The sequence below is a fragment of the Vicia villosa genome, unplaced genomic scaffold, assembly GCF_029867415.1.
Source record: "Vicia villosa cultivar HV-30 ecotype Madison, WI unplaced genomic scaffold, Vvil1.0 ctg.000222F_1_1, whole genome shotgun sequence".
NCBI lineage: Eukaryota > Viridiplantae > Streptophyta > Magnoliopsida > Fabales > Fabaceae > Vicia > Vicia villosa.
In genome coordinates, this window is record NW_026705084.1 from 338,586 (window position 1) to 357,704 (window position 19,119).

Sequence of the window (19,119 nt, forward strand, 5' to 3'; positions counted from 1 at the left end):
TATCTCAAAACAGAATGCAATGCACAAAATGTGATTTTTCACCTCTGTTTCTGCATAATTCGGAAGTTCATTTCCGAAATATAGTTGTTTTTGGACTTATTTCGGAAGTTCATTTCCGAAACATCCATTGAATGTAAGATAAGGTTTGTTGGGCCATTATTACTCCAATAAGTTTATAAATACAACACAATCTTTTTCATCCTCGTCACACCACAAAACACCAATGACATAAACCTACCCCCACCTAGCATTCGTCTACTTCACCAGTGGCTACCCGATGTCGTTCCAATTCCACTTCTCGCGCGACACGCCATTTGCGGAATTGATAACGTCGCTCAACACGCTATTGCAATATCCGGAAAATCGAAAGGTTGTCAAGCTTGAGTACCGCTCGCCATCGCTAAACGACGAGGGAGACGTTCAATTCACCCCATTTAAAGTCAAGAACGACGAAGATTTAGCGGTTTTGTGGACAACTTTCAACCGATTTTCTTCGAAGGGTCCGATCGAGTTGGATGCAAAACTTCAAAGATCGGGGGCCGACGTTATCAAAATGTTGACTCATCCTCACCTATCCGTGTTTAACAATATGTAATTTTAATTTTATGTAATGTAATCTTTGTAATCTTCATCCTTTAAATAAATCGAATCGTTGTTATTTGTTATTTTTCATTCTGTATCAAACCTTATTTTGGAAGTACATTTTTGAATTCTTCCAAGGGGGGTGAATTCGGAGATGCACTTTTGAATTCACCTATTTTCTGGAAAAAAACATTATTTCGGATGCACATTTCCGAAATCAGTTTTTTTCATTAAAAAAAACATGTTTTCGGAAGTGCATTTCCGAAACCACATTTTTTCTCATAAAAAAGTGACTTCGAAAATGCATTTCCGAAATAAAGGGTGACCAAGAAGGTAGGGAGGTGGATAAAAAAATTCTCTTTTTTTGTTATGCGAACTATCTCAAACGGTTCCCTTGTGTAAGGGATACTTGAACATTTCCTCCTTTAAATTTGAAAGAGTTTTGATATGCTTAAGATATTTTAACATTTATACAAGAAAAGATATTACGATCAATGTTGATCTTCAAAGAAATCACAAAGACTCGGGATTTAAAAATCAACTACTATCATCTTGAGCAGTTATGACATGATAGTGAAACCAATATTCAAAAGCTAACCGTGCATCCGAGTTCTAACACCCTCATACTCTTACAATCGATCACCAATACACACATCTCAGACCATATTTGGAAATTTTGACCAATCTCAAAATCAAAAGAAAGTTATCCACTATAGCACGTCAAAACTACAATTACAAGTGTTGGGTGAAATAATCTATATGAATCAATTTGCAAGTTGTTTATATATTCAATGAAACACTAAATCCAGAACTGGACCGATGAATTTTTATCTTGCCTGAAAATGCTTGAACTTAACTATTCTTTCACAAGCAAGGGGGCATCCCTTCAGTCCTTTAGCCATTATTATTAGTAAAGCAACAAAAGTGCCAACAAATGCCTTTCTTACATTTATGAGGGTGATGAAGTCTGAGAGATTGAGGCACATTCAATATAAACCTCCTCAATTACAACGACGAATAGCATATTATGAGATGATATTTTGAAGACAAATATATTCTCAAACACCGTATAAATATACGGGTTTAAGTTTTTATTTATTTCTTCTGTCTCTTTCAATCAAGTGGACATGGTAGTTTCTTTATATGAAAGTAAACCCATTAGACCTTATAAGAAAAAAGACTGATATGTTCCTTTCATCTGAGAGCATTAAAATACCTGTAATGTGAACTATCAAATCAAGAAATAATTCACCTTAAGTTTTATTCTTCTTGATCAAGGCAATGGCATCACTGTATATAGCCACAGCATTTGACAAGACTGCAAGGATTATCATAAGGACAGCCAGAATCCTGTCTGTTTTAGTTGCTATGTTGTATTTATCCCTGTAAGAAATGAAATGCTTAATCATAATCGTTGAGATAATTCATCAGCAAAAGCATGAATAATAAATAACCTTCAGAAAACTACTTCAAGGGAATGATAAGTACTTTAGAATTCTTAAACCATTACCGCGCTGTCTAGTAAAACTATTTCTTGGAAATGTACCAGAAATATTATTCTCGGATTCATTCAGTAAGTCTATTTAGTAAGTGAATAATACTCTCAAGAATGAATGATACTCACCTAAGAGTGATTGCAGCTGGACATATGAATCCTACACAAGCCGCAGCTGTTGCTCCAGTGAACTGGAAAATATCCCAAATGCTAGGTACGTAATTTGCTCCGAGGAAGATAGAGACAACAAGGCCAATAGTAATTGATGCAAATCTGAAGTTATCGGCAACCAAAGGCCTTCTTGAGGAGGTAAATATCAGACCATCTATGTTGACCCTTAATCCGTAGAAAACTACAGGAAATACAAGCACAAGATGTGCAGCATAGCTAATACGAACAATGTCGTTGAGCACAGAACCAAAAGGAATTCCAAGAATAGTATCAAAATTGGCTAGCACGTCATCAAGAGTTTCTTCCCCAAATAGAAGGAACGTAAAGAAGCTTGTCAGTACGTACACTGAAGAGCATAGTGTAAGGGAAGTGCGAACAACCCCAGGCATCCATGAGGAATCCTCCAGTTCATTATCTATGTTATGAACTGCAAATAAAGAGCAAATGAAAGTTATTGCAACCACCAAACAATACATACATGACATAAACAGGTGGATCTAGATAGCTAACTACAATCATGACGTCTTCCCACATAGGAATGAGGTGATACTTATGGAAGAAGTAGTCAGAAGACCTCAATCCTTCTATATACAAATCCATAAACAACTAAGAATTACACAAGTCTATTCTGAGTAAAAACATTAAAACAAGATATTGAGTCCTATGAAAAGGTTTCAAACATTTCCATACCATTATAGTGACAGATGTAGGCTGACATTACCACAGGGGTTACAGTGAATAGATCAAAAACAGAAGCTACATCAGTAATGATTGGAAAGAGTCTTGGCATCCCAATGCCTCCACTTATAATCTTGAAAATTGAGATCCCCACAGCAATGATAAGGAAAACAACTGCTAATCCAATTGACAATGCAGATGTGAATCTCAATGAATCTGCAACAACCAGAGAATGAATACTGGTATTGATAAAGGCAGTATACTAGTGTACCACAAAACATCTAAAACCAAGGTACAGAAATTTAAACAGTGAGTATTAAAATCATCATATGATTATATGAGTACAATTTGAGTCAGCTTCCTAACATTGTTGCCTAATCTATAATCAATTCAATGATAATTTTCTTACTAAGTAACACAATTATATGTGTTCTATTTTTCACATCAATTAATGAGGAAAAGTACAGTCACTCACCAATTCGCTTAAGGCTGACCAAAGGTGCAAACACAGCAAGTGTTGTGAAAACAAGAACAAAAGTACGCCCGGTCCACCAATGGACACCAAACCATCCTTCAAGGATACCAGAATGATGAATTTCACTTGAGGCAGTTCCAGAAATAACATCACCTACAAATATGAACAAAACAAAATTGTTAACAGTAAGAGTCCATCCATATAAATTCTTAATTAAAAGATTTAAGAATACGGTCTCACCAATAATAATCATGTAAACAATTAGAATACCAACATTAGCGACTACAACACATGCTTCTATCAGTACTTTCCCGTATTTACCAAAGGCATCCCCCATCAGACTTCCATAGGAAGAAATATTTCCTGCCCTTGAAAATCTGATCATGAACTCAATTGACTTCCCTGTCAATAATGCTGTTAAGATTATGGCAAGAAGACCGGGCACCATCCCCAACTTCTTGACGCAAGCAGCCAAGCCCATGATTCCAGCACCAATAACTGTGGTTGACAAATTGAAAACAGCCCCAGAAAATGAAGCCTGCTCAGCTTTCTCACACCGAGTAGAAGTAGTTTGGCTTGGCATGCGTAGTATAATTCTGTTTCTGTTGTTATCCATATTTCTGAAAAAAATAACCAGTACTCAAAGGGGGGGAACACGAAAAGGTTTGAAAAAGTTTAAATAAAAAAAACAACTCAAACATAATTTTGAAAGTGCATCTCCGAAACTTCTCAAAAGTGTTTTCGGTGATAAACTTCCGAAAACACTTACGACAGCTATTTTGAAGCTTCTACCTAAATCACTGAAAGATGCAATTTTTACACCAAACAATCATATTTTACAATTTATACTTCAACCTAATTAATTTAAATAATTTTAAACAACTTATTATACACATGCATAGTAGAATAAGGGGTTACGAGAAACTTACTCAAATTCAGAAGTTTGAGAGTTGTTGTAATGTGTTGAAATAAGGAGTTGCACTGAGTTAAAATGAGAATAAATGAGTTGAAACAAGTTTTAAAAGTAGAGAATTTGAGATTTTGGATGTTTGAGGGTGTCGAGTCATGTGGGCAACATGCATAGGTCTCTCATACTAAAAGTTACTCTCTCCTTTATGTGTCACTTTCAATTTAATTATCACTTTCAAATTTTAATTTTAATGTAGTAATTATTATAGTTTTGTCAAAATTGCTCTTAACTAATTATTACGAGAGAGAAAAAAGTATATTGAAATGATTAAAAGTTAAGGGTATTATAGACAAAAAAAACTATAGTATAAGAAAATTTGTTGTTCTAGATATCACAAAAATACTCTTTTATTATCTTAGTCTAAAATGATAATTTGGGGACAAAAAATGTCTTTTGTTAGTTTTTACCAACTTAATTTTCACTTTCCAAATCACTTTTCACTTTCACTTTTTCGTTTTTCATTTTTCACTTAATGAAGTTTATACAATTAAAATAATGTTTGCAAAATTAAATATTAAAAAAATTATTTGTTATTGAAGTCATTTCACAAATATATGTTATCAATGTAAATAGTATATATATATATATATATATATATATATATATATATATATATATATATATATATATATATATATATATATATATATATATATATATATATATATATATATAGGGCATATCATATGAGAATGTGAGAATGAATCTGAACCATTGGATTTTAAAATAAATGGTGGAGATTATGTTTGGATATTTTTTTTTCTCTCCTCCATCATTAAAATAAAAGATTAAAGAGAGATAAAAAAAGATTCACACATAATCTCAACCATTTATTTTAAAATTCAATGGTTCAGATTCATTCTCACATTCTCATATAAAAAAGGTATTTTCATATGATATGCCCTCATATATATATATATATATATATATATATATATATATATATATATATATATATATATATATATATATATATATATATATATATATATATATATATATATATATACGGTAAAAAAGTGTATTATTTATTCAATTGTAACATAATACTATTATTTTATAGTCAAATTCGATTAGTATCAAATTTTATTCATTTAGATATTTTTGTAAATGATACATAAACAAAAATAATATTTGTATACGGGAAAATTTTATTATTTATCTAAATATTTTTATATACGAAAAATTGTATTTGATCCAAAAAATATTATTCAAAAAAGGTATACGGAAAAAAAAATTATTATTGATCGAAATATTTTTATATAAACGATACCTAAACATAAATAATGTTTGTATATGAGAAAATCTGTTAATGATCTAAATATTTTTATATATGAAAAATGGTATTAATGATTAAAAAAAATTATTCAAAAAAAGATATACGGGAAAAAATTACTATTGACCTAAATATTTTTATATACGAAAATTTACAATTGATTCAGATACTTTTGTAAATGATACCTAAACATAAATAATATTTGTATATGGGAAAAATATATTAATGATCTTTTTATATAAGAAAAATGATATTTGTGATCCAAAAAATTTTGATTAAAAAATGGTATACAGGAAAAAAAAATCTTTTATTAATTTAAATATTTTTATATATGAAAATTTACTATTGATCTATATATTTTTCTAAATGATACCTAAACATATTGATCTAAATATTTTTATATACGAAAAATGGTATTTATGATTCAAATTTTATTTTTGATTTAAAGTTGAAAATTCATGTATGACAGACTTGGATGTCATTACCGATGTCAAGACATTTGATCTGTTATTAATGTAGCAGAGGCAGAATAGAGAGATCCCCCAACTTTTTAATTACTCCTAAACAGGAGTCAATAAGACCTGGGATCACATATGTTCAATCTACATAACTAGAATGTAAAGTTTATATGGTTCTGTAAAGGAATAGCTAACACTTCTAAACCTGATGTAATAAACGATGTCATAACATCCATGACTGAACAAACAACACAATGCAGAAGATAAATAACACAGTTAATTGTTAACTCAATTCGGTCTAACTACCTACTCTGGGGGCTACCAAGCCAGGAAGAAGATTTCACTATCAGTAGTATTATTTTATGTAAACAACCTCAAGTTTACAGATAAACAACCTCTGATTTACCTAGTCACTACCCAATGCAATCTTTATCTCAGACATCCATCCAAGACAAGAGAACCTCTGCTCACTCCCTAGTGATACCTAATTGTTACAACCCTGCAACAACTATTTACACAATTAACAATGAACAATAACTTGATCTTGCTCCACAGCTTCAATCAAGAATACAATACTAAACTCTTACCTACAGGTTTCGAGTGAGAACAATCACTTCTCTTACCTACAAGTTTCGAGAAGGACATGGCATCCATCCCACAACCTGGGTGGTCTACCTATAGAAACCCTAATGACTACATCGTTTCTAAACAAGGTTTTCTATATAAAAACTAGGTTACTAACGTTTCTATTTATAACCTGATCCCAATTGGACTTGGGCTTACAAATCGCAACACTCCTTGCTGTTACAAATCTGTAGAAATATTCTGCTACAATTAAGGTCTTTTAATCATGAGTTTCCTAATTTATCTCCTAAATTAGAAACTGTTGAATCTTCAATCTTCTGATCTGATTCTTCCTGAATCTTCAATCTTCTGATCTGATTCTTCAAATATTCTATTGACCTTTAAATTTGCGCCACCTAGGATTACAAAATATTCTACGAATATCCTGTATCTGTTGAGTACAAACTGAATCTTCCTTCCAGTTCTGCAGGCGCGATGTCATGAGTTGATGTCATGACATTCTATATAACATCTTGGTTGTACCTATTTTGTTCTTTTTATATTTTCAAGATTCACACATGTATTATGTTTTACTCCTATTATGTTTTAGCCAAACATATATGTCAATCAGCCAATAAAAGCACTAACAATCTCCCCCTTTGGCATATTTTGGCTAAAACTAAACATTAAAAACACACAGTAAAACATAAATACTTCAAATTTCAAGACAACACGGAAGAACATAATTTTACATTCTCAGAATTGGGCTTTAATTCCTTCTGTTCTTCAGGACTTGAACCACATCATAACATCTTCAGTTTGCTACAACTTCTTTGTTTCTTTTTACAGTAGCAAAATCATCAGAAGATGATATTCTCTCCCCCTTTTTAGACATAATATGACAAAGACTGGATCGATATCATAATATGCAGTGGAACACCTTCATGCAGCACTGATGTTCACGATGAAGACGATGGGAGAATACCTTTATCTTGGAGGGCCAATGGTGGCATAAGAGACCCATTCCTCAGTCTTGAACCAGAAACCAAATCCTAACTTAGACCTAGAGAGAGGACTTGAGTGAAAATTGTCCACCAGTCCTAGTAACTCAGAACACAAATCACAATTTTTTTCATAACTCAGATCACAAATCACAACGAAAATAGTTCCTATACTTAAGGTAGTATATGATGGAATATTTTTGTTGTTATTGCAAAAAAACCCATGGTAGAGACCATCAACATCCCTAGCCTGTGTTTTTCTTTTTTTGAAGAGGTTTTGGTATAGCAACCCATCACAATACCAAACCCAGACACGACTCATAAGAACACACACGAACGACATCTTGAGAAAGTTTGATTTATGCAATCTTTGGAGATGATATTATATAGCCATTGGAGATTATAGGAAATAACGATGGTCTTTGGTCTTGTTCAACGGTCAAACAGTTAATTAGGAAACAGTTCCAAAAGCAATTACTCTTTCCAAAGCATTTTTTGACTGTTTTTCTGATAGGAGTTATCTTGATATACCACTGCATGCATAGTCATTGATTGTACTTTACACCGACCACTGATGTGTATATAAACTTCAAGACAGATTCCCTTGTTTGACTTAGACGATTCAATGTCTTTAAACATGTCATGACATCCTGTAAGATATTGTCACTTTTCTTCCCTTTAAGCACATAGCTCAAGATTCTGCAAAAGATTAAGACAAAGCATCCTACAGACCAAGTAACAGACTCCCCACTTACTCACTAGTCATAGACATAGACTTCTGTTGTTCTTAACACCTAGAGACTGTTAGACTTACAAATACCTCATTAGTGTAGATAAGGAATTGTGGTTTCCAGTTGCACATGGTTAGATTTAACCATTGACAAATAACTGACAAAAATGTCACATTTTCTTCATGATGTTAAAGTATTTTTAACCAAGAGACTTTTCTTGACAAAAGAAGTTACTCCCCCTATCTGAGATAGTCCGAGCTTCTTCAAGGAATAAGCTTGAAATGATGCATGGAAAATATAAGACTCATCTTCATATCTTCAAGAGTCGCACCCTTTGTTCAACTATCCTGCTGAACACACTCACTATTGCAAAAATGTTCCCTTACATTAAATACTCACACCAGAAATACGATGTTATAACATTGTGTCTGACATTTGTACTACCAGTATTCTCCACAAGGTTCATCTCTTTCTTCAACAGACCCTTGTCTACTAACTTATCTCCTTTAAAATTGACCAGTTGATGACCTCTTGACACTAGAAGCACACACAGAGAGGTTGTCACAATCTCAACATAAAGAACTGCCACTTCTTGAACTTTGTTGAGCATAATCTTACCATGTTAGAATCAGATCATTGTCTTCCTAAGAAAATTCGAAATCCTTCTTGATATGGTGTTTCTCAATCTCACACATTGATTAACATGCTCCTTGAACCGGAAGGATTCTCCTTTATCCTTAGCTGTGTTGATCAGATCATAGAACGTTTGTCTTCATAGTCATTTTCACTAAATGAAGTATTCATCATGAAAGTAATTATGTATTGCCAGAACAAATTACTTACATCCAGATCAGAACCTGCCCATTCTAATCCACATTATGTCTGAACTGCCACTTTAGACAATAATGTCGCTTTTTCAAACTTCTAATGCATATTCCCAGTCCTTCTTCCAGGATAAATTCACTTTGTGATGTTGACATCACTTAAGACATAAGTTCGACTGAACTCAAACAAACTCTGACTATCCATAGAGATGACACTTCTCTATAGAGGACTTGGAACACAAGAAACAATTTGTGTTCACAACACGAAACAAGACTCTTATTCTTTACCAAACAAATGTAAAGAATGACCTCAGACTTAACAATGTCTGAACACTACCCTTAAACCCTATGATTGTCACAACCAGACAACCATAACCTAGACTCTAGATTTTTCTCATATCCGAAAGAAGAATATGCGGGACTCAAACAAGACTCAAACAAAATGAAAAGAATCTATAAACCTGGGAAATTTAAACAACATACCTGGACTTTAACTAAAGTCTCAATCAAGAGATGTTATTTGAGGACAAACTGCACTAGGTGGACTTGTGCATAGGTTGGATCATGCACTAGGTCAGAACAAGTGATACACACCATCAATCCATGTCTTCAGATGATAATGCAAAGAATATTCTTTGCTGGCCTTTGAGAATAAACATGACTTGAGTTATGTTCTGACATCTTGTGTGACTTTGTTCTTCTGGCTTTAAGATTAGTCTTTGGAAGACTTAACATTTAGATAGAAGTGGAATAACACTGTCTTTGCTGATCTTCATACTCTTTTACTCCCCCTGAGATATACAACCTTAGGACATCTTTGATGTTCGTCCTTGAAGTTCCCTTTATTTGGAATTTTCCACAGTTTCTAAGTTTAGAAACCTCGATTTACTTTCTACACAAGACTCATATTGCCACACCCTGCAACTTGAAGTAGAAGAAACTATGATTGTATAACCAAAAAATTATTCTTCAGCATACACGTCTGAGTTATTTCATACAAACATTGTAAATATCCAGCTCCCATCAAGATATTTAACAGAATCATTATGCTACACCAGATACTCTTGCCTTCTTCCTTGATGTGTGAAGATAATTGAGAACTCTTGGTTAGAAGAACTTCTTCTCAATCTAGCAACCAGGTTCTAAACCCAATAAGTACTAAGTCTCCCGTCAAAGTACTTACCAGCTTTTCAGTTAGAATTTGCTACTCACACTAGGTCATTCTGACTGATTACCTCTTCACATCTATACTTTCTTTTCTTGGCAAATACACTACAAAGAAACTGAAGATCTTGAGATGATGTTGTGACATCAAATATGACATCATCCTTTATGGTTCTTGGTTAACATCATTGATGTCAAATTGATAGCACTCGGGGTGAGAACAGAATAATCCAATTATCAGCAATATCCAGACATATCAAGGAATATAATAGCCAGCATATCAATAAGTTTTCTTCAGACATTTATTCTGATTTTTGAGATGATGGATGTCATAGTCTATACCTATAGAGGAGATTCCCTCATTTAGGTTTCTGGAGCAGGCTTAACTATAGCATGACACTGAATTTGTCAGATTCATCTGACTTCCTTGATTCCAAACAGCACTACCCTTTCTGGATAACAACTAGGGCAATACACATTCTTGACCATATTTCACTATGGTAGAGTCACGGTATTCAGCTCCAATAACTGCTCTATGGTTATGAATGACAATACACATATCTGGTTCCTTTGATTAGAGGAAAATGCCAGAGGGTTAACAAAGGATCAGAAAGGAATACCTTCATGAGTCTTCTTGAGTCACTGAGCTTTTACTTCTATCTGAATTTGAGTAGAAGCACATGTTAATCGTGTCCTGATTAACTTAGAGTCACCCCCATAGTAGCCACATGTAATACGATGAACTGACTTTTTATATTTAAGCAAGCAATGTTGCGGTAAGCATGAGTCGCCACCGACTTTTATTTTATCCAAATTATAGAAAGGCTAAAAGAACAGAAAAAGACCTTTTAAAAGATTTTGAGTTCGGGGGGTAAATTATACAAAGGGAAGGTTTAAAGCACCCTTTGTATCCATGGTTATCCATGGGCTCTTAATTACTTAGCTCACTTTGTTTTCAAAAATGTTTGAAATGTAATGTGTGAATAGAAAAAGATTCCTTAAGGACTTTAGCTTGTAAATAAGCGTAGCCTTGTTTTGAATAAATTTGAAAATAAGTGGGAAAAAAGATTTTGAATTTGAATTGAGCAAGCAATTAAAATTTACCTATCCTAAGTTTGAAAAATCGTTCTTTTAGCTTTTCAGTTTGAAAAAGGCTATCCATACCATAAGAGGGTAGGAAGTCTTTTCATTTGATGTTGAAGGGTCATCGAGATATTGTTCACCATAAAACTGTCCCTACCATGTAGAGGTAGGTAGTCTTTAGGGAAGGATAGAATAGTCATTAATCTTTTTAGGCATCATGCGAGGATACCTTAGCAATTGGGACAATCATCGTGTTTTTCCGAGGCAGCATCGAGGGACAAATTTGATGATGAATGAACTGAGGGCAACATTTGCTTTAGGTATCCTCGGAATCGAGGGACTTGACTATTTTCACAAATTAAGGCAACAAGTAACAGTAATAAGGCAACAAGAGAGGTTACCCTAAAGGTATGTGTGTGGCACAATCACGTGATTCAATTCAGTTATATTATCTTGTAATTAGTGATGCTAATTTAGTTCAAGGCTTGCACTCCCTAAGATTACTAACCACGCAGTTTAAAAAAATACAGAAATTAAAGGAAGAATTTAAAAGTCCTACGCTATTACAATAAACACGCGTGGGCAGAAAAACAAAGGCGGAAATATAAATCTAAACTATTACAATAAACACCTGCAGAAAGATAGAGGCAAAATATAGAAGGAATGCAATAAACCATTACAAGGCTTTGGGGAAAATACAAAATAGCGGAAAAATTGGGAGCGAAAATAAAACCTTACAAATTATAAGGCAACAGATCAAAAATTAAAATGGTTTAGGAAAAACAGTGATTAATAGTCATGATGAAAAATAGTTAGCCAAAAATAAAATCAGGGTTTGAAAACCTAAAAATAATTAATTAACCTAAAATCCTAATTTGATTAAATAGACCTAAGTCTAAAAATTAAATTATAATTAAAACTAAAAACTAAGTTAATTAATCTAAATAGAAACCCTAAATAAAATTATGGTATAAACCTAAACTAAATTAAAAATGTTATTAAAAGTTTTAAGAATTTTTTAAAAAAACCCTAAAAACCAAAACTAAAAAAAACTATATTAGTTTAATTAAAAGAGATCAGAAAAAGATTAGATAAACAAATAAAAATAAATAAAAACCTGGGCGTTGGAGATCTGGTGTGGTTGAGTCTTGGGGGTCCATGGTGTGCTTCCCTATTCAGGTGCGTTGGATCCACTCTTGGGAAGATCTGATGGTGGCCGTCTGAAGACGCAATGTGAGGACATGAGGCTCGCGCGCACAGGATTTGTGAGATTAACATAACAAAATAGCTTTGCAAAATAAATGTGCACCAGGCAAGGTTCGAGCTCGTGACCTTGCACACTAATGCCTTACCACGCGGATTTCCTTCCACCTGACCAATTTTCGTTCGCTGATAATGAAACAAACGAAAAACAAGAAATACTAAATTAAAGTTTTGCATAGAAAAAGTCAAATAAACAGGATGTGGGACCCGCTGCTGTTTCGTATGGCCAATTAGAATTGGGGAGAGAGACGGATCTTATTGACTGTCCAATGGCAGAAAGCCACACGCGGGAAGAGATTCCAACATGCTGACCATCCAATGGCAAGAGGCCGCATGGATTCCACTATCTCCATCATCTTCTTCAACCTCGGTCTCTGCGGGTTTACCTGCGGAAACTGTTACAAAGTTTCCTGCGGATTTTGTAGCGAAACGACCTGCAAACACCAATACTCAAAAATACAAGCGAAACAAAAATATCACCAATCCAGGTCGACCTAAAATATCTCCCTGATCACGAATATGGCATTAGTTTTGGCTGAAAATGCTTGTAGTCGTAGATACGAAGGAGTTCAGTTTTGTGCCCTAACAATGGTGAACTTTGTTTCACACGTCCAAACTTCATACCAACACATCAATCCTTCCCTTAAAACCTCTCCAAAGCTGAGTGGAATGTTTATTTGCTCTTGAATTGGCTTGGAATGAAGAGTGCAACTTCTCCCAAATTCTTGAAAAAATTGCAACATAGAAACCTTGTCTCCTCTATTCCCCCTTTTTTTTTCCTGGCTGCAAGCATTTGTGTGAATATATGGGGTGAAATTAGGGCAACAAAAGGCTTGGGCTTTTAGGTTACCAAGTGACATGAAAATTGGGCCCTTGGATGATTAAAAGTGGAACCATGTAATTTATCTCATTATTTTTATAATTTTACTTAATTAAATTATGATTTTAATGAATAAAATCTACAAAATAATAAATAAAAACAATAAAAATATAAAAGATATATTTCATGGTCGTGGATGGGCTTAAGATGTATTCTTGAGCCATGTTTTGAGTTGTGGATCCATGTCCTGATTAAAAGTCAATTTTCCAGGTGAATTAGGTCAAAAAACCCTAATTGTCGACCAGATGAATTTGATGACTGTAGAACTTGAATTGAGGTACAATGTGTTAGAACAAGAATTGTTCTGATCAATATTCTTAGTTTTGATGATAACATTATATATGAATTTTGTATAAGACATTGTGGTACTCTAATCCTATGCATTTTCCATTTTAGGAAATATATATAAGTTATGCACAATTCAGCGCAAGAAGCACCGACTCAGAAGGTTCAAGATTGCAACATCAGAACATGCTCTCGTTAGACATCAGAATATGGTCAAGCAGAATCAAAACATGGTCTATGAAGCATCATAAGAACTTAAGTTCAGAAGCAGAAGCACTGAAGTTCTTATGGTATCACGCTATAAGCACTTCAAAGTCAGAAGACAAGAAGATGCTCTGCACCAAGCTGAATGACTCTGATATTCAAACGTTGTATCTACAAACATCATATCAGAAGCAAGTACAAGATGACAGGCTTCGCTGACTGACAAAAGGAACATTATAAGCTATTAAAGGCAAAGTCAGTTAAAGCAGGAAAGGCAAGGCTCGAGGTAGTTGACAAAAGAGTGAAACATTTAATTCAAAGCTGTACGGATCATGCAACGCATTAAATGCTCCCAAAGGTCATCTTCTCATAACGCCTATAAATAGAAGTTCTGATGAGAAGCTCAATACACAACTGTTACGCAAAAATATAGAAACGCTGTCAAATTCAAAAGCTCTCAAACTTCATCTTCAACCTCACTTCACTTGTAATATCTTAGTGAGATTTAAGCTTAGAACTTAATAGAAATATCATAGTTGTGATTATAGCTTATTAAGAAGCATTTCAATACTCTTGTAAGAATTTGTTTTACATTAATTTGTAAAAGGTTCCTAGAGTGATCAAGTTGTGATCAGTAGACTCTAGAAGACTTAGAAGGTTCTAAGTAGTGAATTCCTAGAGTGATCAAGTTGTGATCAGTATACTCTAGAAGACTTAGAAAGTATCTAAGTGGAAAACCATTGTAATCAAGATTGATTAGTGGATTAAATCCTCAGTTGAGGTAAATCACTCTAAGGGGGTGGACTGGAGTAGTTTCGTTAACAATGAACCAGGATAAAAATCATTGTGAAATTGTTTTTATCTTAAGAGTTTTTAAAGTCACGCTTATTCAAACCCCCCCCCCTTTCCAAATTTTTTTCTATCCTTCAATTGGCATCAGAGCGCCGGTTCTAGGGTGCAAGCACTTAACCGTGTTAGAAAAGATTCAGGAAGAGAAAAACACATAGCTTAAATGGCTGGTGAAAAATATACATCTACATCTGGCTCTGCTGAGCAATACAATGGAAATGGAAACAATGGCTACACTAGACCGCCAGTATTCGATGGTGAAAACTTTGAATATTGGAAAGATAAACTCGAAAGTTACTTTCTTGGTTTAGATGGTGATTTATGGGATCTTCTGGTGGATGGTTACAAACATCCTATGAAAGCTAGTGGAGTAAAGTTGACAAGACAAGAAATGAGTGATGATCAAAAGAAGCAATTTAAAAATCATCACAAGTCAAAGACTGTTTTGCTGAATGTTATCTCTCATGCTGAATATGAGAAGATATCTAACAGGGAAACTGCCTATGATATATGTGAATCATTGAAAATGACTCATGAAGGAAATGCCCAAGTCAAGGAGACCAAAGCTCTTGCTTTAATCTAGAAATATGAAGCCTTCAATTTTCTCAAGATTTCAAACTCTAACTGCTGGATTAAGAGTTCTTGACAAGGGATACACAAAGGCTGATCATGTCAAGAATATCATCAGAAGCTTGCCCAGAAGATGGGGCCCGATGGTGACTGCATTCAAAATTGCTAAGAATCTGAATGAAGTCTCTCTTGAAGAATTGATCAGTGCTCTAAGAAGTCATGAAATAGAGCTGGATGCTAATGAACCTCGGAAGAAAGGTAAGTCTATTGCATTAAAATCTAATTATAAAAAATGTACTAACGCATTTTAGGCTGAAGAAGAAGATTCTGAAGAATCGAAATTAGAAGAAGAAGATGAACTGTCCATGATCTCCAGAAGGGTAAACCAACTTTGGAAAAGCAAGCATAGGAAGTTCAAGAACTTCAAAAGTTCTAAAAGGCTTGAAAAAGGAGAATCTTCTGGAAGCATAAGATATGACAAAAAGAAGGTCACGTGCTTTTAATGCAATGAGCCGGGAAATTACAAGAGTGAGTGTCCAAAGCTTCAGAAGGAGAAGCCCAAGAAGAAGTTTCATAAGAAGAATGGTCTTATGGTGTCATACCCCAAAATTTGCCCATTTCACTTCTTCTATTCAAGCTCATGCCAAAGTACAAGGCTCAAAGACACACCCTCCTAAACAATGGCTCAAGGAATTAGGGTTTTGATTTCTCTGAAGAAAACCAATGAATCAAAGGCTCCAATGCATTTCATATGGCTTATGATGCTTCAAACTATCTCCATGACAAAACTCAGGTTTCAATTCCAAGGATTGACCACTCAATTGCTCAGAAATTCAACAATCGACTAGATTGACCTAAAAGTCAACTGTGGTCAAAGTACAGTCAAAATTCCTGATTTATGGTCAACATCCTTATTATGAAGTATAATTCATCATTTGATCAAGGGTTGATCATGATTCATCAAGAAAAGCTCAGAAATCAACAAAATCCAAAGTTTCTAAATTAGGGTTTTTTGGACTAAAAGTCAACTAAACTTTGACCAGCCATAACTTTCACATGGAACATCATAAATTTCCCATCCAAAGCTCATTTTGAAGGAAATTGAATTCTCTACAAATTTGTCTCTCACATGCCAAGGCTAAAAATGCACCATTTAAGAGATATGATCCAAGACATTATAGGTCCTTTTAAAAGTCAACCAAAAGTCATATTTTTCAAATGAAGCATACATGAACATGGAAGATTGAATTGAGATGAAACCAAAAGAAGGATTTAAAGGACATCTTGAGCTTTATAAAATGGTCAAGAACATCTCCATAGGGTTAAAATTGAGAGAGATACACATGATTAAAGTTGGGCAAAATTGAGAAAATGCATGAAGTGCAAAGTGAATAATTTTGATCTTTTGAGCCCATGGGCCTAAGTCTTGGTTCTTAAACTTAATCCTAAACTTATCCACGTCCCATAGGCCCCTTCTATTTATTTTTATTATTCTTATTTTTTTATTTATTTTGAATTTAATCACTTAAATTCAATTTAAATTGAATAAAATATTATAAATAATCAAAGATTGGGATGAGATTATTTTTGTGTCAAATATTGAACCTCCAAATCATGGTAAATGATTGGAAATTCGTGGAGATATGATTGGCAAGAGATTGACACAAAAATAGCAAATTTTGAATCAAATTTCTCACCATCAAAGCACATGATTTTATTTGATTCTCTCCAAACTTGTAACCCTAAAATTATTCTCTATATATACTCATATTATTCAAGGCACAAGGGGACAAAAAAAAATAGGAGAAGAGAGCTAGGGTTTCAAAGTTATAATATTCAAGGAAGGTACAATTTTCGTGTGCTTCAACCAAGCAATTTCAGCGCCTCTAAATCATTCCATTCATCTTCTAAGGTAATGCAAAGAAGGTTTGGATCATTAACCATACTTGAATGTACCTAGAGCTCATATACCATGGATTTACATCTTCATACATGTTTCAAATTTTTGTATCTCTCATGTTGTCCTATTTTAATATGATTTGATTGCATATTTGAGGTTCTAATGATGTTTAGAGGAGAATTAAAGCTTTAGAATGAAGCTTGGACGTGTGGAACAACGTTCACCATGGTTAGGGCACCAACGAAAATGCTTTTCGTTTTCAAATTTCCAAGCCGATTCAGACCAAACGGACACCGCCATTGTGTTCAGAAGGCTCGCTTTAGTCAATCTGGGTGCTCCTTAAATTCGTTTAACGCATTTTTGTGGAGCTTTTGATTTTTGCAGGATCCGGAGGAAAAATCCGCAGGTAATTCTGCGGATAAATCCGCAGCAAATTCCGCAAGATAAAAGGTTGAAGATAATGACATGGAGGGCTGAAAGTGGACCGCACGCGTGTCGTTGCTGCACTTGCTGGTCAACCATTCACTCTCTTCCCGCACGCGTGGGGTAATTCCAATGGCCAGTCAAACAAATTCTCTTCTCTCTCCGCCTGCTATTGACTTCATCGTGACGCTTAGGCCCACTTTTCAGTTATAATTCTTTTGACTTTCACATTTACCTATATGTTTTTATATTTATTTTACGTAATGTGTAGCATTAACGAATAATGGACACAGCTCAATTGGCAGGAAATTCTCTTGGTAACCTTCAGGACCCAGGTTCGAACCTGGCTAGAGACATTAATTTTTACCACTTGCAAGCTTTACCGATCTAGAACAGCACACCCAGCGAGGACCATGGTGAACATCATGCAAGGACCATCAGATGATCTCAGCTTCAGATCTAACGTATGGGAAGGCACAGGAGCACCATATACTCTCCAGACCTCACCACACTGAATCCCAACTAAGTATTTTTTTTAATTTTTTTTATTTTTAATTACATAAACAATTTTACTTATGTTCCTTTTCTTTCTTTTTTATTATAACTCTTTTTATTTATATTTTTTATTTTAATAAATTAGTTTTATAGTAAATTATAACTATTGATTATTTAATCGAAAACCCGATTTTTTTTATTACATTAAAAATAATCGTTTTTTTTTTTGTTTTTTTAAGCTAATAATTATTTTAGGATAATAATTTAATTTTGGGCTAATTAAGTTTATTTTATGCCTTAAACCCTGATTCTATCATGATCACTAATCACTGTTATTGGTAGTTGTTGTCCATTAACCTTAGTCTAGGTTTTTACCTGTTTCTTCTATTAACCATAATTTGACCTCTGTCCCTTCGGGGTTTGCCTTTTACCTTGCCTTTTATTTGTTTGACTAAATTATTACCATTTTAATTTTTGATCTATCACGTTATAATTGTAGATCAGTCAATGCACTAGCATTTTTCTTCTTCGCGCCTAATTTTCAGGGTTAATCAAAGATCCTTCAGCCACGCGCTTTCAGATCAAAAAGCTAAGTTTCTAACTCTCCTTTTGTTCAAATATCATTTTTATTTTTATTTTTGCCTTTTGATTAAAATAGGGTTTGTTCCAATCACCAATGCATTTGTAATGCACTCACCTTTATTTATTTTTCTTTTTCAGAGCTGATCAAGGGTTCAAGGAAGATCAAGGCTCAAGATAATTAAATTAATTATTCATC

General features: G+C 33.9%; 1 protein-coding gene across 1 annotated transcript; it reads right to left on the reverse strand.

Moving 5' to 3' along the window:
• Positions 1 to 1,637: 1,637 nt before the first annotated feature.
• On the reverse strand, positions 1,638 to 4,456 carry LOC131625577 (amino acid transporter AVT6A-like). The gene is made up of 6 exons (XM_058896425.1): positions 4,331 to 4,456; positions 3,642 to 4,021; positions 3,402 to 3,554; positions 2,939 to 3,142; positions 2,207 to 2,675; positions 1,638 to 1,965 (listed from the first exon to the last, which is right to left on the reverse strand). The coding sequence occupies exons 2-6, from the start codon at positions 4,015 to 4,017 to the stop codon at positions 1,836 to 1,838; spliced, it is 1,332 nt and encodes a 443-aa protein (XP_058752408.1). The 5' UTR covers positions 4,018 to 4,021; positions 4,331 to 4,456; the 3' UTR covers positions 1,638 to 1,835.
• Between the last annotated feature and the right edge of the window lie 14,663 nt (positions 4,457 to 19,119).